This window comes from Callospermophilus lateralis, chromosome 15 (assembly GCF_048772815.1).
Source record: "Callospermophilus lateralis isolate mCalLat2 chromosome 15, mCalLat2.hap1, whole genome shotgun sequence".
Taxonomy (NCBI): domain Eukaryota; kingdom Metazoa; phylum Chordata; class Mammalia; order Rodentia; family Sciuridae; genus Callospermophilus; species Callospermophilus lateralis.
This window is the reverse complement of record NC_135319.1, coordinates 86,631,622-86,654,703: the sequence shown is the minus strand read 5'-3', so window position 1 is coordinate 86,654,703 and position 23,082 is coordinate 86,631,622. Positions and strand designations below refer to the sequence as shown.

Below are 23,082 nucleotides of genomic sequence, written 5' to 3'. Positions count from 1 at the left end.
TCTAAACTGCAGTCTCGCCTGTGGTTGATGAGGAAAGGGGAGTCACAACAAACAGTAAGTGCATGTTAGGGCTTCATGAGAGGAGCTGAGTTGTGATATTGTAGGTCATTAATGTGTTGCAAATCTCTGTCATTAGCAGGGTAATTACCTTCCAGTGCAGAAAGGAAGCAGGGGCATAATTACAGCCCTCCGGCTGGATTCTGGGCCTCCTTGCTGGATGGCGGGCTGGGAGCTGAGATGCTGTGCTGAGTAGAGGCCCCACCACTTCCTAAGAATTAGCATGTCACCAGCACACGGGAGCATTTGTGACACACACGTGATAAGAGCAGCCTTTCTCTGACGGTTCTCCAAGGCAGAACCTGCAGCCCCTCGGGGTCCTCACAGAGGTCTCCAAGGCCATCTGGTTATGGAGAGTGTGGGTTTCTGTTGACAAGCAGCTTCTGACGCTGGCCCGCGTGTGAGGCGTCAGTGCTGTGTTGTACTCCAGCATTTGCCCTCAGAGTTCACGGAGGTGGGTGTCAGGGTGGCCTGGGACTGCGCAGGCCGCAGGGTGGTCCTGATACAAAGCCTCTGTTGGTTCGCAGGAACCCTTGGCCGTGATGTCACTGTACGGTGAACTGCACCTTCCTGATGCCCATTAAAAGTCAGGCCCTGTGCAGAATTGGAGTTGAGGCAGGGAGCGTGAGCTGACCTGCCATTCTCTGTCCAGACATCTCATTCATTAGGTCCTTGAGAAACAGCCATGGAGAAGCAGAGTCAATGCAGAATGGTCTGGTAAACCCGGATGCTTCTTTTGGCTTCAATGTCCTTATTTATTTATTTATTTTGGTCAAGGTCTCATCTCTTCAAATGGTAATACTGCTGGCAAATTTTCAGAGCAGAAACTTCACCTGCCTTGGAAATTCAGAGCCAAAGATTTTTTGGTAATAATAGTAACAGATACTGAGCACATCAAATAAGTCAGACACTACCAGACAGATATTCACTCGGTAAACAACCTCAGCACCCAGCTCAGCACCCAGCTCAAGTACCCCCTCACCTTGGGGCTTTCTGTGCAGTCTCCTAAGATTCGTTGTGCTACCCTTAAGCTTCGTAGGAGGTTGTCCATATTCCTGGAATAGCACTTGTCCTGCTGGGTTCTGATTTATGTTTTCATCTTCCTTCCTGCCTGGATGGTGAAATTTTGAGATGGAATGATTCACCTTTGATTCCCCAGCACCTGGCGTGTGTGGGCTGGGGTGTGGGAGACATTTTTTGTGTGTTGGATGAATGAGTAATAGGAGAACTCATTAAATTTCATCTTTCACACTGGGCAAGAAGAGGACATACCACATTGAGATAGTTCCAACTTGTTAGTACTGAGCAACTCCCTTTTGTGACTTAGAGGATTTGAGGGCACAATCGCTGTTTTCCTTTATCCCCTTGATAATTTTCTCCTATCTCACCTTCCTCCTCTCAGCCTCAGGAAAATGTTTGTCTTACTATTCTTCAGTTCAGGTCTTTCTGAAACACACCCTTCTTTTCTTTCCAGGCAGGCATTAATGAAAATGATTTTTACGACGGTGCATGGTGCGCGGGTAGGAATGACCTTCATCAGTGGATTGAAGTGGACGCCAGGCGCCTGACCAGGTTCACAGGGGTCATCACGCAGGGACGGAACTCACTCTGGCTGTAAGTGACCTGCATCTCTGCTTTTGGGGCTCTGTGTCCTCAGTCTAGTGTTGGAGGGTTTCGACAGATGGGAGGCTGGAGCAAGATATCTGGCAATGGGTAATGCAAAAAAAAGAAAATCGAAATGTGGACTGGATCAAAGGTCCATCTCCTAGAAAGACACCTTCCTATGTATATCAGAGAGCAGGATCCACTTGGAAGGTAGGATAGAGTAGGCAAAAGTACAGTCCAAACAAAGCTGTAGGCAAGTGGCTGCCATCTTGGATCCATGGCACAATCCAGACAGGTGCACAAGCACAGGCCCAGGTGGGAACTCTGGACAAGCAGTGAGCTTGTCCTGGGCTGGAGGGTATGAACCATTCACACGCTGAGAAGAAGGGCCAGAAGCCTTGACAGCTTCCCAAGTGAAGGAACACTCGAGAAGTTGTACCAGTGACCTGGCCTGAGGCCCGAGTGAGATGCAAGGCCATTTCTCAGAATTGAGTGTGGGGTCGAGCTGGGGCAGTATAAGTGTGACTTGATGGTACTTCCTAGAGGAACAGCCCCATCCCATGGCATGTGCCTCCAGGGGAGCTGTGTTCAGCTTAGAGAGGGGGGGAATGCTGACACACGCTGCATGTGGATGGACCTGGGGCTCTTGTGCTAGGTCCAATCAGTGAGTCACCAAGAGCAACAGCTATGCGTTCCTCTTCCACGGACCCAGCGTAGTGGGATGCGTGGAGTCAGAAGTGGACTATGGCTGCCAGGGGCTGGCAGTAGGGTTGGAAGCTGAATGTACAGTGTTTCACGTGGGGAGGGTGAAATGGCAACGGTTGCAAATCACTGGGACCATACTTAGTGCCACAGTCTCCACACTTGAAAGGGGTTAAGATGATCCATTTTGGGTCATGTATATTTTATGACAACAAACAACAGACACGTATGAAACCATCCACCTTCCCCCCGGCCCAGCCCTGGGCTAATTGTGGAGGTGGAAGTGCAGCTGACACTTCAGGAGACCTCCTGTGGCACCACCCCGTGGACAGGGCATACAGGGACCTGGGCATGCTGGCCTGGGAAGGACTTCCACACTTGCTGAATTTAAATGAGCATGCTTCTGGTTCCCCTAACCTCGGGCCTGCGCCGAGACACCAAGGACACAGATACCCACATGGTGACACTGTGACTAGTCATGACCCTCTGCCAAGGCCCCCCTGGCTGCAGTGTCCTCCCCCTCACACATACCTGCAGCCCTCTCCAGTTCCATTTCTTGGCATCCTTCAATATTTATGAATTACCTATTGGCAACCAGGTGAGATCAGTGTGTAACTTGCCAGTGAGATTAATTTCTGGAGAGGTCGATGTTAATAATAACCCAGGATAAAAGAGCTGAACCTGGTCTCTGTACTCACATTTAACCACCTGTCATTGTCCCTGCAAAGGGGACGTTGTATCACACAGTGACAATTGTCAGGCCATGACTCATCACCTGTTTTCCTCTCAATTTCTTTTTATTATTCAGAGGATATTGTAGCATCTCGCAGCATTTTAAAACATTATCCCGGATCCCACTGTCATTATGCAGACAGATTTTTTTACATATGGCCGTCATATTGCGTATCCAGGGGTGTTATTTTTAACCTAATATCTCGGTAACGTGTTTCGTGCTGGGACTGTGGCTTCATAATGATCATTGTTAATGGCCTGTAATTTACTCAGCCATGCCTTTTCTGCTGTCACGTAGCACATTGCACTTTTCTTCATTTAAATTATTTCCTTCAAATGAATTTCCAGAGCGGGAATCATTCGTGCCCTTGGACAGCATTTGGTGGCGTATCTGTGCTGCCTTGCGGACGCGTCTCCTCTGCTCGGCTTTGCAGTGGCTCTTTGAGCGTGTGCCTGGGTGCCGGCTTTTGTTCTGCAGCTTGCCTTCTGCTCTCCTCGGTGGCTTACTGCCATGATAATTGTCTTTACTGTTTAGATTCTGAAAGACGGGAGTCTTCGAAGGGGAGGGGGCACGGAAGTTGGATTGCTCAGGGAAAATGGAGATTCAGATGGAAAGAGTGGTTTGAGATTCTCCAAAGGGACGAGGCAGAGATTTTTACCTTCATGCATAGATATTAACCTGTCTGGCCTCTGTCATTGGAGATCCATGCAGTCCCTTCATTGGATTAGGAAATAAGAGTAAGGTAGGAACGTTGCTCATGTTCCATTTCAATTGGAGGCACCAGAGGGCCTGGGGAGAGCAAGGCAGGCAGCGAGGGAGCATTATCTCTCTGGTTTGGCCAGGACAGAAACATTTAAGGGGGAAGGCAAGGCATAGAATTTCTTTTCAGAGTTAGATTTTTAAAAGTGTCTAAATGTATTTCAAGTTGAATTATTATTCAGGGATGATGGAAAGAAGAAACCTGATGCGTCCCAGTGTGTCTTACCTCATGGAAGGGCTGCCTCCACCCAGGACTGCCGCAGTGGACACGGGTACATTGTGGTACCCAGCTCTTTTCTCCCGGGAGCATGAATAATGTCAGAGGCAACGGGACTACCCAGCGGGACCAGAAAGCACGTCAATAATAGACATCGTTAAGTACTGACAGTGAGAAGAGAGCTGTGGTTCCTCTACCCCCCACGCCCTGTCCCCACTCTGCCCTTGGCAGATAGCATCAGTTTTAATGCTCCTGTCCATTGGTTTCTGTTTCTCTCTCCACCGGGCAGTGAGACCCTTGACGATACTGGCAGGACTTGATGTTCTGCATCCTTGGGACCCTGTCTGGTCCCAGGCATCTAGTAGGTGCTCTATAAATGACTCTGATGAACGAATACCAGCATGAAGCAAGTTCACGAAGGTTCACTCACACTGAATAGTAACGAGATGACCCATGACTATACACGACTGACAGCTGGCGTCAGATGTAAGGGGAAGAAGGAAGGGACTCGGAAAGAGAGGCTGAGAGATGACAGAGACATAGAGATGGCTGCCTTGCAGAACTGACGGATTTGAAATCATGTCATGGCTCTCACTGGTTATGAGATTTTCCTTCTCTGAGCCTCAGTTTTCAATTCCCTAAAAAGGGATAATTATTCTTTATCTCATCAAGATGTGATGAGGGTTAGGTGGAATTAATCATGTGTGAAAATTACCCAGCACATAGCACTCAGTAAATGGTAGGTTCTTCCCTCAGCACCTCTTTGGGTTTATGTACAACAGTGGATTTCTAGCTTTATTTTTAGCCACTGAGCTTTTTCTCAAATAAGATCTTTCTTGAAAATATTTAGAAAATACAGACAGGTGAGGCGACTCTGTGTGGATCTCTGGGTGGCAGGGGTGCTGCCTGCCTGGCCCTCATCTCTCCTTGCACGGGACACCCCTGAAAGACAGATCCATGCCAGTGTCTCTGTGTGAAAGCATACTGGACAGCCAAGGTGCCTCCATGCAGGTGATAATTCTGGACCACCATCAGATGCCCATTGCCACATCCCTGTTCTGCAGGTCACGGACAGGTGTGGGATTCAAGCCAAGACAAGCTGTGCCAGAGCTGGGATTAGAGTTTTATTTTTCTAAGTAAGCATGCAGAACAGATCCATTCTCGAAGAGTGCTGCATTTTGATTGGTAACATTCATAGACATGGAAGAGAAAGAGGGTGCTGGTCCTTTGGAGTTTGCTAGATGGATGTTTCTTCCTGACATCCTCTTTATGTGTTTATTAATTTTAATCTATGTGATGATTACTGAATGCTCTGTTCTAAGCATTGGGACTATATATATAGCATGAGCAAAAAAGGGGTCTTGTTTGCAGTGAGCTTTCAGTCCAGCCCCTTGTTGGTGCCACTGACTTGAGACAGACAGGAGCTTCCATCAGACAGAGATGCAGTGAGGTCTTGAGTCTTGGCCACCATAGTCTTACTGCCAGTTCATGGCCAAGTTGACAAGCCTACAATTCCAGTTTTAATATTTTTTAGATAATTAATTCTATTTGAAAGCAATAAAATGCAATTGTTTTAATGACATTGAATGATTTTTTTTACCAATATAAATTGTCCTTCCCACTGCATTGCACTTGAGTGAAATGTTAGTTTACTAATAAAACCAATCTTTTATTTCCCAATGACAGAAAGTTTATTAGATGTATGAGAGTTACAATTATAACCAGTGAGATGATTGAAAAGTTAATTAATCTTCTTGAGGGGAATAGATGCTTCTAAGAACTTAGAATAGATACAGGCAACTTAAAATAGCCAAATGCTTTACATTTTAACTGTTTAATAGGTAGGACGGTCTCGCCTCCCAGCAAGCCAGCATTGGGTTTGTAAGGTGGGGGCTGAGCAAGGCTGGCTAATTGCTGAATTTGTAAAGTAGTTGGGCTGGTTCGGGAGGACGAGCACAGCCCCTGCCAGGAGCCAGGCTTGGTGCCCAAGGAGGCAGGCTTGGTGCCCAAGGAGGCAGGCTTGGCAGAGCCCAGGAAGCTGGTGCCATTCAAAGTGGAGACCCTGAGAAGACCAAGGTACCCAAGTCAGAAGCAGAAGGTCAGGAAAGGCAAGTTGCCCTTTTCTGGTCAGACCGCCGTCCATGCCCTGGAGGGGACGATCAGGTTGACGGGAGACATGGGCCTTGACACGAGGGGGCTCTGTGATGGCACGGGTGCAGGAGGGGCACAGGGACACCCACAGGGAGAGCTTGGCCTGGAAAGGAAGAGGGGCCTGGTCCCCGAGGCAGTCCAGGCAGGGAAGCCGGTGCTGAGGGGCTCAGGGCCTGCTCCTGGAGGGCTGTCGAGTCTTAGAGAAGGCAGCGGCGGGTCCTCTCAGAGAGTAGCAGGTTTAGGGAGTGGAAATGCAGAGAGTGTAAGATCCACGTTGAGAAAAAGCACAGGGAGTTTCTTCAGTTGCAGAGAGGGCTCAGTGTGTGCCTAGAGAGGGTACACAATTGTCCTTGTCCCACTGGGTTGTCTGTTATGCCCTCAGGGGCGGTAGAGTCCGGCAGTTGCAGTGGAGGAGGGCCGGGAGGAGGCACTGTGTGCTTCTAGAACATGACTTGTATTAGGGGAGGCTGGGGTGCAGGAGCTAAAGCCACAGTTCGTGGAATCTCTGAGAGAGAGAGGGCATAAGATGTGATGGAGACTTGGTCTCGGAGGGCAGAGGCCAATCTGAGGACTCCATGAGGCAGTGAAGGTGATGATTGGAGTCAGGGTGCCGGGGGCTTATGGAGCTAGCCGAAGGGCAGAGAGGACAGACATCTGGGACCCCGAGGCTCAGGGTTGCTGCTCTGTGCTTGCCCTGCGGGGGGGGGGTCTGCAGGGCAGGCTGGACAGGGCTCAGCAGAGGGGGCTGCTCAGGACAGTAGGGCTGTAGCAGAAGGAAGAGAGAGGGTGACAAGAGGCTGTGGCAGATGAGCAGCTGGAGGACGTTGGCCTGGGGCTGGGGACCAGCAGGGGTCTCGCCAAACTCCTTCTTTGACTGGGGGTCCCACTTCCCCACCCAGAAGTGCTCAGATGTATCTGTTTTCTGCTCCCTGAGGACCCCTCCCAGCCTTTGCTGCCGGGTCGGGTCATCCTCCAGGGTGGGTCTGGGTCCCAGCACCGCAGCAGCCAAGGTGCAGAGGGAAGAGGCGCCAGGGCCAGGCGGGAGCTCAGGAAGCAGAGCTCAGCGGAGGCTTCTCACTCACACGGTACCTTCCTGGAGAGCGGGTGTGTTTGCAGAACTGTCACGCTGCGTCTCCTCCCTTCACAGGGAAATGAAAAGTTTGGCACCTGTGGGGGGCTGGGGAGAGAGAAGTTGCCAAACTCCTTTCTAACCTCTTTGAGAACTGTCACTCTGAACAGCAGAGCTTGTCAGGGAACGGATTTTAGCAAAAACATCTTCAAGTTCAATTATGAGGTCAGGCACTAAGTCATTTCCTCTATCTTATGTGAAACTTCAACGATGCAGAGATAGCTACTTGAAATCAAATAGTGCTCTCAAAATGGCATCCAAGGCTCCTGGGTGGTTTTCTGGGCGTTGACTGAGGAGTGAGCTCTCGGGGGATTCCACGTGTGAAGTGGAAACAATTGCAGAGCTTGTTCCTGGGTGGCAAGCTTCACCCTTCCTTATTCAGGGGCTTTACGCCCCAGCCTGGCTCCCTGGAAATGCCTCTGGATGGTTTCTGGGCACCCCCTGCCTTTTGGTTCCCTGGGAGACCTTCTAGAGGCTTCCTGGGCGTCCCCTGCTTTTTCTCTCTCTGTTTCTTGGTGGGGAGGGCCTCCTGCAGCCGCCCCTGGTCAGCTTGGCCCTTGCCCTGGGTGGCCTCGTTCCCTTTGCTCACTGAGTGTGGAGCCAGAACCCTCTTTTCCTTCCCCAGCTGCACCAGGCATGCTCCTGCAGGGGTCTTTGCGTGGCCTTGCCCTCTGCCTGAAGACTCGACTCTCTCTGCACCAGGGGCTGTCCTTGGGCCACCTTCTGAAACCCGCTCCCTGTTGCTCTGAGTCCTCCCGCTCGGTTTGGCCCCGATTGGCATCTGTGTTGGCTACTCCTGAGGAGCAGGCAGCCGGTTGCCGCTGCATCTCCAGTGCTAGGTCAGCGTCCTGCCAGGGAAGGTCTGCGTAACCAGCCCCTGCTCACCCACCCTCCTCCAGAGGTCAGCCACCCAGAGCTGCCCGCAGGGGAAGGAAGCAGCCATTCCCCAGGGCAGCTCTGGTCCTCGGCTGATCAGGGCTCCCCTGGAGTTGGAGCCCAGACTGAGACCAGGATTCCAGACCTGCCTAGCTGCATGTCCTGGGACAGGTTTCTGGCCTCTCTGTGCCTCAGTTTCCTCATTGGTAGCATGGGGTAGTAATAATGCCATTGGCTTAGTGTCGTGGGGACTGGGCAAGCGCATTCATGGGCTGAGGTTGTCCTTCCTTGGCACACGGCGGGTGCCCTGCTGTTGCTGTGATTGTCCTAAGACTCCCTCCCCCTGGAGGACAGTCCCGTTCACACACTGGTGCCTGCCCTCCTTCTTTCTCCTCTCCAGCCAATCTGAAGTGCGCTCTGCCTCTTGGAGTGCTCAGACCACATTCTCTGTTCTCAGTGTCTTTAACCAGAAGGCTGCTGTCACCAGCCCCAAGTAGATCATCTCACCCCCCTGAGCCGAGAGAGGTGCTGCCTTGCTCTGCACTCTCAGCTTGGGCTGCAGGTGGGAGGCCCGAGACCTTGGGCTGCAGGTGGGAGGCCCGAGACCACGAGCTGGTGCTGCTCCTTACCCAGCAGCCTCAGCCTGGAGCCCCTCCCCAGCATCCCGAGCAGGGACCGCCAGTGTGGCCAGCGCCTCTCCTTAGACACCCCTAGGAAAGACCAGAACTGTATCATGTGACCACCAAGAACTTGAGTCTGATTGCGTGAGAATTTCCTGCCACACACCTGCGTTTCTTTGAAACACAATGGTGGATAGGAAGTTTCTTTAAATAAAGGTACACTGGCTCTAGATCAGGGCTGCTGGGCACCTCACCTTGCCACCTGCAATGACCCCAGTGACCTGCCAGGTAGGGCCCTTTTTTTGTCCCCATTTTATGGACTATGAAGAAACTGAGGGGTAGAAAGCCTAAGTAGCGTGTTCTAATCTGGTCTGCCACAGTCAAGATGCTTGTCCTCTGCTCCTCCTCCTGCCCACTCCTGGCTAGTGCTCAGGGTCTGCCCTCCTGCCACAGGCTGGGTGAATGTGGAGGCCGCGCCTGGACCGTGTGGACTTCATCTGAGGGCATCCAAGGCTGGGGCCTTGGAGCAGCAGTTGTGATACCTGGGGCCATGAGACCTTCACGAGCCCGTGAAGTTTTTAATTTCTTTTAAAATCAGAAGAAAAAATTAACTCTTAGGTTGAAGCAATCTCTTTACCCTATGACGTTGACCTGTTTGTCTTTGTGCTGGTGCAGTTGTAGACTATGACGGTGACAGAGGAAGGGGGCGGGCAGTCAGCAGGATGAGACCCTCCTCCACCGTGTCAGTGGCCTGATTCCTGGAACCTGTGAACACGCAAGTTTGCACAGTCAAGGGGCACGAAGTCGGCCTGGGATTGAGGCTGCTGAGCGGCTGACCTGAACGTGGGAGATGATCCTGGACTGTACAGATGGGGCCCATGGAATCACCAGGGGCTTTAAATGCAGAGGGAGGCAGCAGGGAAAGCCAGAGAGATGGTGGCTTGAGAAGATCTTCCCTCCTGCTGGCTTGGAAGGGGCAATGACCAAGGAATGGAGTGACAAGGAAAAACAGATTCTCCCTGGGGCCCCCAGAAGGAATACAGCTCTGCCAACGCCTTGATTTTAGGGCTTCTGACCCCAGAATTGTGAGAGAATAAGTTTGTGCTATTTAAACTATGAACAGTGCCTACAAATGCAGAGTGCCTCCTCGGCCCCACGGACGGTGCAAATCCAACTCGGCCGAGCCCTGGCTTCTCTGTGCAGGCCACGTTCCTTGGCACTCTCTGGCCGGGGGCAGTGCTTGCCAGGCAGGGAGCAGGATGGGGCCAGCCCTCTGGAGGCTCCATCCTGTGGCGTTCAGAGGGGTCTCACTTTTTTGTTCCTTTCCTCCTGGCCCCTCACGTGACTGTTCCAGGTCTAGGTGGGGGTCGCATACCTTTTTTTTACTATTAGTTCTCTACAGTGGGTTTTAACACTTTACCATTTATCCAGATTTATTGCAACCTGGCTCTGAAAGTGGCATTTCCCCTCCCGTTTCCCCGGTAGACGTTTTTACTGGAGGTAATGGAAAATAGATAGTATTTCTAAGCTTATAACATTCCTTCCTGCTGTCTCGAAGAGCCATGGTAACTAGCCCAAAGTGAGAAATCCCATAAATCAGTGGGCTGATGTTTCACACAGTGTCCAACGTCTGGCTGTTCTGAGGATGTGGCAGCACCATTCAGCTGTTGAGAGTGGTTCCAGCAGAGAAGGGCTGGGGAGTAAGAGTGGGGGGGAGACAGACAGATGGACAGACAGGCAGAATGAGGACACTGTGTTCTTGCTGCTGTGCATGCCTCTGCTTATTGTAGACAAGAGATAGGACTTCGCTTTTTACACGTTGTCTCCAGAAGCTGCTGAAGGCGGTCTAGGCCTCTTGGGATCAGTATTCCTGCCCAAAGTTATAGCTTGGCCTCCAGCAAGACTCGAGCCTGCCAGGCTGCTGGAACGCTGCCTCGTGAGGTGACAGACGGGGAGCTGCCAGCTTCCTCACGGCTCCAGCAGAGAGTTGGCCTACAAAGGCCTGAGCCCTGGGACTCTCCCTCTTCTAACTGAAGAGGAACTTGGCGCTGCTGGCCCTGCTTCTGTATGGAAGTGGGTGACACCTGGTACTGGTCACCACCAGGGGCCAAGGGCCAGTGGTGATCCTGCAGCAGGCCTAGTACCCCTTATCCGAAATGCTTGGAACCAGAAGTATTTTGGATTTGGGCTTCTTATTATTATTTTTGAATATTTGACATACATTATGTGCATTGGTAAGGGGACCCAAGTCTAAACACAGAATTCATTTATTCCCTCGCACCTTCAGCACACAGCCTGAAGGCAGTTTCCTCTGTTTTTAGATGCTTGTGGTGTGACTGTGACCCATCACATCAGGTGAGGTGGGGGGTTTTCCACTGGGTCGTCACATGGGTGCTCAGAGTTTCAGATTTTGGATTTCCAGATCAGGTCTCCTCCACCTGTGCGTGACTGGCTTTGCCCATTTGCCGTGTCAGTGATGAGCCAGTGACGCTGGCTGGAGTTGATGGTGGTTTGGATTTTTGCTGGCATTATTCCTCTCTCTCTCTTTCCTCTATGGAGTATATGCACGCTGTGTATCTGGATAGAGCCAAAGTGTGAGAGGCCTACAGGACATCTAGCCAGTGGCTTCCCAGTTTCATGAAGTCCATTCCAAGTCGTCAAGGCACAGGTCATCAAGGTCTAGAAGAGGAAAACTTTCCCTTCTTCATCCTACACCACAAAACTCTGGTCTTAGATTTCTGGTACATGTTCAGCTGTCACCTTGGAAATTTTTTAATCATTATCTTCTAATTTTGATTGGAGGGAAAAAAGAGACACAACTAGGAGAAGACCTGCTTCCTCTAGGTGCCTGTTCTGTATTGGCCGGGCTCCTCTCTGGTCCTGGAAAAATGCTGTCAGTTGAATGCCTGCGTCCTTGCTCCCTGTCATGCAGGATAGAAGATGCTGGAAGATGGCATGTTTCATCACGAAACGGTCTTGGTGGAAACAGCTAGTCTGTCCTGAGCTACCATCATGGCAAGTGCTGGTAATCGTTCCTCCCAACGCCTTTGGAAGTTAGGTTTATCAGCTTGGTGCAAAGAGCTGCACCTGCCAGAGTGGCATGGTCAGTATGGGTCAGAGGGCATCCTGGAGCCCCATGCTGCTGCCTCGTAGGAGGCCCTCCACCACACCAGCCTCTGCAGCAGGTGTGCCTGCTCCCTCTCCAGCAGGGCTGAAGGGCAGGCAGCTCTCATGGTGTGCATTTTGCTCACTTGATTCCCTCTTCCATGCCTGGTAGGAAGCTTCCTATTTCTACAAAGATCTCTTTCAAGTGCAGAATTTTCGTATTATGCTAGCTGTCCATCCAGGTTGAAGGAGCGATCAAGTACAAGGTTTTCCCAGCATTTTTGAAAGTAAACTCTTGGCTAAGTTTCACGGAAGACTTTGTTTTTATTCTTTTAAAATAACCATCGGTTCTCCAGTTTTTCTTTAAAGTCCATCTAAAAAATAACATTCGTGCTGCCAGCTAAGTAGTCCATTGGCAGCGCTTCAGAACACAGGGCGCCCAACAGGGGCGAAAGGCCACGTGCTTCCCAATTGTTCTCATAAAATTCCCCTGACCTTCTCTCGAGTTCACACCATAGTAAAATGTGAACTCTTAAAAGGAAAAAAGAAATTCTGCTTTTTCATCTTGCTTTGAATTTGTAACATATAAATTGCCCTCAATTCGCGCATGTGTTGGAAGAAAAAGACCTTGAATGAGTGAAGAATTTAAAAAGTGTCAGAGAAATGAAGAGGAAATGAGAAAAACGTGGGTTTATTCTTTAATTGAAAATTATTTTGCTGTTTAAAAAGTCAAATAGCATTAATGACAATTACAAATAACAGTCCCATCTCCTAGTCTCTGGGACAGCTAGTTCTTGTGTTTTATTTTTCTTAATCCCCAGGTTCTAAATAAAATGTTCTCAGTGCTCTTTCTTAATCTTTTAAATTAGTTATCTGCTGACATTCTGCTATGAAAAGTAAGAATGGAACTCTTATTGACCTGTGTCCAGCATATTCTACCCCCCCTCTCTCATTTCATTCTTCCTAAGGAGCTATATTAAAACTTTTGTGGGGCTGGGGATGTTGTTCAAGCGGTAGTGCGCTTGCCTGGCATGCACAGGGCTCTGGGTTCGATCCTCAGCACCACATAAAAATAAAATAAAGATGTTGTGTCCACCGAAAACTAAAAAATAAATATTAAAAAAATTCTCTCTCTCTCTCTCTCTCTCTCAAAAAATCTTTTGTGAAATCAGCACTTAATTCTTATATCATGGTCATATTGAGTTATTATTTACAGCCAGGTCATCTGCTGTACTATAATGCATACCATACAGTCACCTATTTAAAGGCATGATTTAGTGTTTTGATATATTCACAAGATGGTGCAATCATCACGTGATCAATTTTAGAACATTTTCATTATGCCAGAAAGAAACCATGTTACCTCTCAAAGTCTTGAATTTTTCTGTTGCTTCTTTACCTTCAATGTTAATGATATATTTGTCTGAGGACATCATACTTACTAAGAATCTTTGAATAATTCTTCCTCTATGAAGTTTTTAGGGTTATTTTTATATCTCTTGTGCTAAAACCCACACAATATTGTACTTTGTTATAGCTGAAACTTGATATGACCTTGAAATACAGGAACTCATACTTTTTAGCTCTAAGGTATTCTATTTATATTATGTTATTGTTCTTACTATTAATCTCTGCTCCATTTTCTTCTGCTTTTTTTAGAATTATTATTTACCTATTAAATCTCAGCTTTTTTTCTTACTGGATTAAAATGAATCTGATTCTTACCTAGTTATTCCTGTTTGCTCTTCATGTCTCAGCTCAAAGACAGCCTCCCCAGGAATGCCTTCTCCAACCAGCCCTGGACGAAGTCAACCCCTGCCCCATTTAAAAGCCTTGTATATTCCTCCTTTGAACAACATCACAATGGCAGTTCAATTATTAATTGCATTATTAATTATGCAATCTCTGCCTTCTTCTCTAGACTGTAAACTCCCTGTGCCCAGGGTCACTGAGCAGGGGCTGGCCTACTCCCTGTCCCTGCTGTTGACAAGTATTGGTCATGAGTTGTTTTATTCGGGGTTTTCACCACCATGACTAAAAGATGCAACCACTACAATTGTAGAGGAGGAAAAGTTTTTTGGGGGGCTCATGGTCTCAGAGGTCTCAGTCCATGGACAGAAGGCTTTATTCCTCAGGGCTCAAGGTGAGGCTGAACATCATGGTGGAAGAGTGTGGCAGAGGGGTTGACCAGAAGGAGAGAAAGAGACTCCATTTGCCAGATACAAAGTCATGCCTCCTGACACCCCACCTCCTCCAGCCACACTCCACCTGCCTTCAGCTACCATTCAATTAATCCCATTAGGTGATTAATTCACTGATTGAATTAAGGCTCTCATAACTCAATCATTTCTCCTCCAAAACTTCTTGCATTATCTCACCCATGTGCTTTTGGGGGACACCGCACATCCAAACCATAACACGAGTCTACATTGTGGCTTCTAGGGTAATATGAGCCAGGTCTGGGCTGCACCCCAGGCTGTCTGTAAAGACAAGTTTTGGTAAGAGAGAAATAGGATTGCCTGGTGCAGGGGTGTCCAAAACATTTGAAAATATTTTGGAAGAACCAGTTTCTGTTCACTGAACAGTTGTTCATTGCACGTGTCTGACAGGTAACTGAGCCACATTCTGAAAAACTGCTCTTGCTACCGCATACCTGCTTCTGAGTCCTTCCTGTTCTTTCAGGCAAATCAACAGGCATGTTGAAGAAGCCTGTATTATCTGATATCCACTCTGGTCTCTAAAGTGTCATAGCCCCTGACAATGCTGTGCCTTAGTTTCCACACTGATAAATTGGGGTGACATCACTCTTCCCTCAGTATAGTTTTGAACAACCTCAGTGGAGAATACCCATCTTGCTATTTGAATGGTTGAGAATGGGGCTTCTCCACCCTAGCACTGTTGCAGTCTGGGGAGGATAAGTCTTTGCTATGGGAATCGTTCCTGTGTATTTTCGGATGTTCAGCAGCACCCTTGGCCTCTGCCCAGGAGATGCTCCTCACCCTGCAGTAGCGGCCTACCCCAGCCCCACAGTCATAAAAACCAGAAATGGCCCCAGACACTGCAGATGCCCCCGGGGGCAGAAACACCCTCTTGGAGAGCCCTCGCTGTACTTGCAGAGCCGTGGGCTACACCTGCATGATTGCTGGGGGCCCAGAGGAGTGCAGGGAGCCTGGGCTGACACGGGAGGGGTTTCTGGAATCTGCAGTGGCCGACACTATGTCTCCTGCCAGTTGGGCTGACTCTGGGTGAGGAGTGGACCGCCTCTTCCAGGAACACAGCTTTGACCCTGTAGAAGGAGCCAGATATCTTGAGAAATACCAGGGAGTTTTAATTACAGTCAGTGGGTTGAGAAGTCGATCATGAGTTGTCAGGTGGGACGGAATTTTCTTTGTTTCCTTGGACTCTGGCTCTTCAGGAGAGGGCCTCGTGGTGGTTGGGGGGGGGGAGTGATGCAAGATGTTTGTCTGGTGCTTTCTGTGTTCCACATTCGGGAACTGTTTTGTGATGGTGCATCAGCCCCAGACTGTGTTTGTAGAAAGGGAGGTTATTTGCAAATGACTGAGAAGTGCTGGTGATAGGTACTTTTGAGAAGAACAGCTACTGTTCATCACATGTGGCTTACAATAGCTTGCTCACACACCCCTGGAGCACTGGATAGGTCTGGGTACTGAAACCTTGTACCCAGAACCAAGGGACGAGAGAAGTTTGATGAAGACCAGAGGAGAGACTGGAGCATTTATGTATAGGAATAAAAGTGACATGGCCCTTTCCCTACCAAGCCAGTTAGCAACCATGTGCCTAATGAGGAACTTTGCTTGTTTTTCTGGGATGAAATCAGACCAAGTAGGCAGAGGCATTTTGAAGACTAACGTGCCATTTGAATTATTACTAGGAAATCTTAATAGAATTGTTCTTTCAAGGACAGAAAAATTGCATATAAGAAGTTATATAAGATTTATCTTTTTTTTCTTAAAGTCTGCCTTTAGGAGATGAGTGGCATCTTCACATACACCCTTTTTTGCAAGAGAACTATGGTACTGTCCTGTTTGTCAGCCTATTATACAACATTCAAATAAATATTTTCTCTTTCTCCTTCTGTAACATTTGATGGATACAAAAGATGAGTGTAATCTATTTGTAAGGCTTTAAGCATCACAATAAAACCAACACCATGAGCCCACCATGCCACTGAGCCAGACCCCGCCAGGGCTGCGAAGGCAGTGCAGGTGCAGGCGATGTCTCTCTTCCTGGGCTGGTAGGAAGCTCTCTCCTGATGCTGGGCAGTGGCAGTGAGCTTTGGCCCTGCCCATGTGGCCTCTAGTGGGCCGAGTCACCAAGCCGTGATGCACAGTAGGTCAGAACCTGTGTTTGTGGGAATGTGACTGCATCCTGAGTGGAGGAGCATCTGTTTGCATCTTTGATAAAGAAAATAAAAAATATGTATGCAATAGTTTCAAAATCTGAAGTTCTTTGGGATCTAAATGAGCTGTTTCTCCCAGGGGATGTTTTCTCATAGGTTCAATGATGTTTTAAGATTGCCAGCTCTTCTAGATCCCACCAGTGAAACCTCAGAGAACCTCCTGGGTGCTCCTCGGGAACCGAGTAGGCGCTCCTGTGTAAGGCCATTTTTGTCCCTTTGAGAGTCCTGGGAAAAGTCCAGCTTTCCTGGCGTAATGTCTGGATGCCCTCCCCCGCAGCCCAGGTGTCTCCTTGGCACGCTGCTTGCTGTTCTTTTCCTCCCCCCCTAACCTGGCCCCTATGCAGGGCCCTGCGTGCAGACACCCCTTCTTTGCCCTCTGAGGGCTGCTTCAGGGTAACCAGGGCGCGGCTGAGCCACAGTGGAGGCTCCGTGACCCTTTGCTGTGGCGTTTTATTTGTATGGACACCAGGTCTTCACCACGCAGTCCTGTCTCCCCGAGTTCCGCTTCTTCTTTGTGGCCCACTCCTCTGTTTCCCTGGTTTTAAGGGAGGCTGGACTGGGGGTGTGATAATGGCATAGGAGGGTGTTTTGTTGTGTTTTCACATTTCTAAGCTGAGGGAGCTGCTGCGGCCCCAGAGGAGCGTCACCAGGACCCTGTCTGCTCTCCAGAAGCCTCTGATGCAGGGCTTCTTTGCTTGGACCCTGGGGCTTTGAGTCAAAGCCTTCAGTGCTGAGGATTGAATATCAAGGTGGCTTTGTGATGTGGAATAATCTCTCTCAGGGAAGTGGAAGAAAAGCCACAAAAGTGCTATGAATTTCAAGCCTTCCCTAAGGATCAGGAGACCAAAGAGCAGGGCCATTGTGGCTGCAGTCTACACGGCTAGCTCTCCACACAATGAGTGAGCCCTGACAAAGGAATCCAATATGCAGCCTTGGAGTGGACAAGGGTGAGGTGTGCCAGCCAGCCTGCCCCGCCTCCCCGCCTCTGCTGCGGGCGCCTCACTCCCTCCGCCACACGCTGGAGCTGGAAATGTCAGGGGTGCTGTAGCTGTAGGGCTGGGAGCAGGACTTAGCCATCCCGTGGCTTTAGCCTCTTCCTGTGGAAGGCACAGTCAGTCCCAGCGTCACAATGACGGGCAGGTGGCTCTTCTCTCACCCTGTATTATCAACCTATTAATTTTAATTAAAACAACTCCTTCTTAATTTCTTTATGGCTCTGACAGCTCATTCCCATCACGAGGGCAGGAAGGTTAAGCCTGAAGAGCCGCTCCCCAGAGCACCTGGAGAAGCCTCCGCTTGTGCTTCCGTCCAGCCTGACATCCCGGGGCCAGCCTGGGATCTGACAGACGCCCAGGAGGAGGGAATCCTTACTAACAGCCCCTCTAGAGAGGGCACCTGCTGTGCATCTGGCACTGAGCTCAGCCCCTACTGCTTTGGTCCATCTCATTGACTGAACAAGAAGGTAGAGTTGGTGTCTTTTTTTTACAGCCGAGCTGTAAGAAGTCACAGGGCAGGAAGTGGAAGAACTAGAATTTAACTTTTGGCTTCTTGACCTCAGAACCAGCAGTCTTAACCTTCCACTATAACATCTCTTAATTTAAAAATGAACACACATTCTCCTGGTAGCTATTATTTTCAGAAGAAGAGGTGGCTTTTTAAGTTCATGTAGTTACAAAGAATAAAACTGGATTAGAGCTAATAAAATGGTTAGAATTCATTTCTCTGCTCATATTATTATTGTACATTTACTAAAGGCCAAGTGGTTTTAAACGTGGACATGTGTGGTCTTGTTCAATGGTGAAATGTTGAAATCTTTCCTTCAGTCCCAGCGAGGAGACAAAAATGTCCGTTATTACCACGGCTTTCAGCATTCAACTAGAAGTCTTAGCAAGTACTAAAGCAAGAAAAAGAAATTGAAAACCTAATGATTGGAAATAAACAGAACTGCCATTGCTTTTGGATGACATAATCATATCCATAAAATAGCTAAAGAGATCTACAAACTATTAGAATTAACTAATGAATTAGCAAAATAGCTGGATACAAAAAGCATTTATATATCCTTACAATAAACAAGTTGAAAATAAAGTTTAAAGTGATATCATCTTTAAAATCATTGAAAAATCAACTACTTAAGAATAAATATAGCAAATCTGGCAATCAATGTAAATAAATAGGTGGGTATACCATGTTTATGGATTGGAAGAGTTAATATTGTAAAGATGCAAAAGTATAAAACTCATTTCTATACTCAATGTCATGTTATGCCAGTTAAAATCCCAGAAGACTCTGTTTTGGCAATTAACATACTGATCCTAAAATTTATATGGGAGGGCCAAGGATAGATAAATTAGAAAAGCAAAATCAAAGTGGGGAAACACAATGCAAGATATTAAAATCTGTCATAAATCTGTAGAAATTAAGGCAGGTTTAGGATAAGGTATGGAATAGACCAAGGGAACAGAATAGAGGGTCTAGAAACATACCTCCACATGAATAGTAATACAACTTATAACAAAAGTGCCACAGAGGAGCAGCAGTAAGATCATCATGTAAATTTCCTGAGTTAATTGGAAGCCCATATGGAAAACAATATATCTTTAAAAGATTTGTTAAAATTTGTTTTAATTAGTTATACATGACAACAGAATGCATTATGTACTTTGATATACATAGATATATGGGATATAATTTCTCATTTTTCTGAGTACACATGTTGTAGAATCACGATGGTCATGTGGTCATATAGGTACATAAAGTAATAATGTCTGTTTCAGCCTACTATCCTTCCTCTCCCCACATCCCCTCCCCTCTCTTTACTTCCCTCTATGTAAATAAAGTAACTTTATACTTCTCTAGTGCCCCTCCCTCTTTGTGAATTAGCATCTGCATATTAGAGAAAACATTCAGCCTTTGTTTTTTGAGATTGGCTTATTTTGCTTCCCATGATATTCTCCACCTCCATCCATTTACTAGCAAATGCTGTGATTTCATTTTTCTTTAAAGCTGAGTAATATTCCATTGTGTATATATATACCATATTTTCTTTACCCATTCATCTATTGAGGGACCCCTAGGTTGGTTCCAAAGTTTAGCTATTGTGAATTGAGCTGCTATAAACATTGATGTGGCTGCATCATTGTAGTATGCTGATTTTAAGTCATTTGGGTATAAATAGAGGAGTGGGATAACTGGGTCAAATGGTGATTCCATTCCAAGTTTTCTGAGGAATCTCCATACTGCTTTCCATAGTGGTAGTACCAATTTGCAGCCCCACCAGAAATGTATGAGTGTACCTTTTCCCCCACATCCTTGCCAACATTTATTGTTGCTTGTGTTCTTGATAACTGCCATTCTGACTGGAGTGAGATGAAATCTTAGTGTAATTTTTATTTGCATTTCTCTAATTACTAGAGATGTTGAACATTTTTTCATATATTTTATTTATCAATTGTATTTCTTCTTCTGTGAAGTGTCTGTTCAATTGCTTAGCCTATTTATTGATTGAGTTATTTGTGTTTTTTTGGTGTCAAATTTTTTGAGTTCTTTATATATTGTACAGATTAATGCTTCATCAGAGGTGCATGTGGTAAAGATTTTCTCCCAATCTTAAGCTCTCTCCTCACATTATTGTTTGTTTCCTCTGCTGAGAAGAAGCTTTTTAATTTAATTTAAATTTCTTGATTTTACTTCTTGTGCTTTAGGGGTCTTATTAAGGAAGTCAGATATTAGGCCAACATGGTGAAGATTTGGACATTCTTCATAGAAATAGAAAAAGCAATCATGAAATTTATTTGGAAAAATAAGAAACCCAGAATAGCCAAAACAATCCTTAGCAGGAAAAGTGAAACAGGAGGCATCACAATACCAGACATTAAACTATACTACAGAGCTATAGTAATAAAAACGGCACCAAAATAGACTTGTAGACCAATGGTACAGAACAGAAGACACAGAGACAAACCCACACAGATACAGTTATCTTATATTAGACAAAGGTGCCCAAAACATTCACTGGAGAAAAGATAGATTATTCAAAAAATGGAGCTGGCAAAACTGGAAATCCATATGTAGCAAGATGAAATTAAACCTCTATCTCTCACCCTGCACAAAAATCAACTCAGAGTGGATCAAAGACTTAGGCACTAGAATAGAGACCCTGCACCTAATGTATCTTAACCCCTACTTCACACCATACGATAATCAATTTCAGATGGGTTGCAGAAGTAAATGTGAAAGATAAAGCAATGAAGCTTTCAAGAGGAAACAAAAATTTATTGAAAAGGGCACAAATACTAAAAAATAATAAAGAAAAATAGTTAATTGATTGGTATTAAGAAAATCTTTTTGTCAAAAGGTAAAAAGAAAGTGAATGAAATGACGGAATCAGAGATAATACTTTCAGACCATATATTCAATCAAAAATCTCATCTCTAGAATGCAGAAAGAACTCTTGAAAACCTGTATTAAAAAAGTGACTGACTTAACTGGAGAAGGGGGGAATGTAAGAACCTCACAGATGTTACTCAGATGTCAATAGACCTGTGAAACCTAGGGCTCTGTTAGTTGCCAAGTAGTTCACTTAACACTCACCCGAATGGCAAAGATGAAGGGGAAAGACGTGCCACATGTTGGCGAGAACCCGGAGCAGTGGGGGCTCTCTGGGGCCTGAGTGCAAATAGTTCCAATTAACTTGGAAAATGGCTGCAGCTGAACATACATATATAAATAGACATCTATGACTCAGTGACCCAGAAATTCTTCTCCCAATTATACACCAAACAGGATTTTGTATAAATTTGCCAAAAGACACATAACAAAAATATTTACAGGAGCACTGCTTTTAATAGTTCAGACCCCAAACGACTCAGATCCTCACTGGCAGTAAAGTGGGCAGATAAGGTGGAGTATCTGCTCAGAGAGGAATACTGGAAAGCACGGAGAGTGGAAGGAAAATCATGGCTGTAGGTGATAATAGGAACCGCGGGAGACAGCGGGCTGGGGCGTGGCCCAGGGCAGAGCACTCACCCAGCGTGTGCCAGGCAGAGGCCCCGGGTTGCATCTACAGCGTTGCATCATGAGACAGTAAGACAAAGTCTGAGACAAAATGAGCAAAGGCCTCAGGAGAACTTGGGGCCAGAAGACCCCTCTGTGGGCGTGTTCACCCCAGCTGGGTTCAAAGGTCGGGGAAGGAGAGGCAGCTTTACAGTGTAAACAGGGACCTACGTCTCCGAAAAGCAAGCATCCTGTGATGAGGCAAATTTAGGAGGCAGAGGAGAACTTCTAGTTGGCCTTCAGGTACTTTTGGCCGGGCTGCTTGGTGGACTTCAGGGCTGGGGGCCAGCTCCCTACTGCATGGCAGAGAAGTCCCACTCCCACCACATGGCCTCCAGAGCCCACCTGGCCTGGCCCTGCCCCTTTGGCCCTCACTGGGTGCTCCAGGCTTCCTGTGTGGCCTCCAGAGCACCCGGTCTCTCCTTTCTCCATCTGTGAGCTGTTTGGACTCCAGTAGGGGATAAAGGACACTATCAGACGATTTCAAAAAAGGAGTTTAAAATCCCAAACCCAAACTAAGAAGGAAGAGGACATACAATGAAAACTTGGCTAGATACGAGGGCCAGGACAGGCTTTTTGATACAGTTTGATTTCTGAATAATTTAGAGGCAAACAGAAGAAGCAGTTGAGACGGATGGAACTGTAGGTTAAAGACCCTGAGGCAGCAGAGTGTGTTTCCATATGGGGCATTGAAGGAGAGAACACAGAAAACAAGAGGTGAGCTAGGGTCTTGCACAGCATGGTGAGGATTTTGGTCTTCATACTAAGATGAGGGTACACCTGCCGTTGGAAGGCCAGATGCTTAAAGTTAAGAGGTATTTCAAGCAGGAGGTGACATGATATTTCACTAGCAAAGTGAGCCTCTGACTCTGGGATTTATTGGGGAGCAGTTTAGATTCCAGGAGACCATGTAGAGGCAACTGTAATAGTCCCGGCCCCAGAGAATGGGCTGGGTTGGTCACAAGGGAGGCAGGACAGAGTTGTGAGCCTTCTGCAAAGATGTGGGTGGTCGAATAGCCTAAACATGGTGACTGGAATGTAGGGGGGGGCGGGGTGTGAGAGCCAAGGATGGTTCCTGGACCCTGACGCCTGGGAGCATGGTGGTACTTTCCCGAGGCCACCATGTTGGGGTGCACAGTGGCAGAAAGCTCAGAGATGTCACTTAGACATCAAGTAGGGGGTAAGGTGGGCAGGAGACCCGGCTGCTCTACAGTTCAGACAGAGTTCCCAGGCATCACCGAGGCATTATTCAAACAAACACAATTTTTATCTTTATGTTTTTTAAGTTTGAGAAGTTGTTTCCTTCTCTTTGTTTCTCTCTCTTTCCTTCTTCGGAGGATTTATTTCCATTTTTCTTTCTACCTCCCTTTTATGGGGTGTGTGTTTCTTTTGCCTGAGGGGTCACCTAAATGTGCCACCTCTCCCTCAATAGCTGCAGACCCCACCTCTGACCTCTGCCTCCAGAGCCCAGTGGGGACGTGTCAGCTGACACAAAGCGGCACCTCCTGTGAGTCATTAGGGAATCGAGATGGGGTAAAGGGGCTGCTGTTTGGGGGGAGGGTGGTTGTCCAGCAGAGGACACCTGAGCCGAGGGAGGTGCTTCTCAAGGGCCTGTTTGCTGCGTCCACTGCAGTGGTGGGCTCCAGCCTGGGG

General features: G+C 47.5%; 1 protein-coding gene across 1 annotated transcript in view; it reads left to right on the top strand.

Moving 5' to 3' along the window:
- Positions 1-23,082, top strand: part of Cpxm2 (carboxypeptidase X, M14 family member 2) — a 91,263-nt gene that overhangs the window by 34,771 nt on the left and 33,410 nt on the right. The window contains exon 4 of the mRNA XM_077105403.1: positions 1,532-1,671. Within this exon, the coding sequence (XP_076961518.1) occupies positions 1,532-1,671 (140 nt within the window). The remainder of the gene's footprint in view (positions 1-1,531; positions 1,672-23,082) is intronic.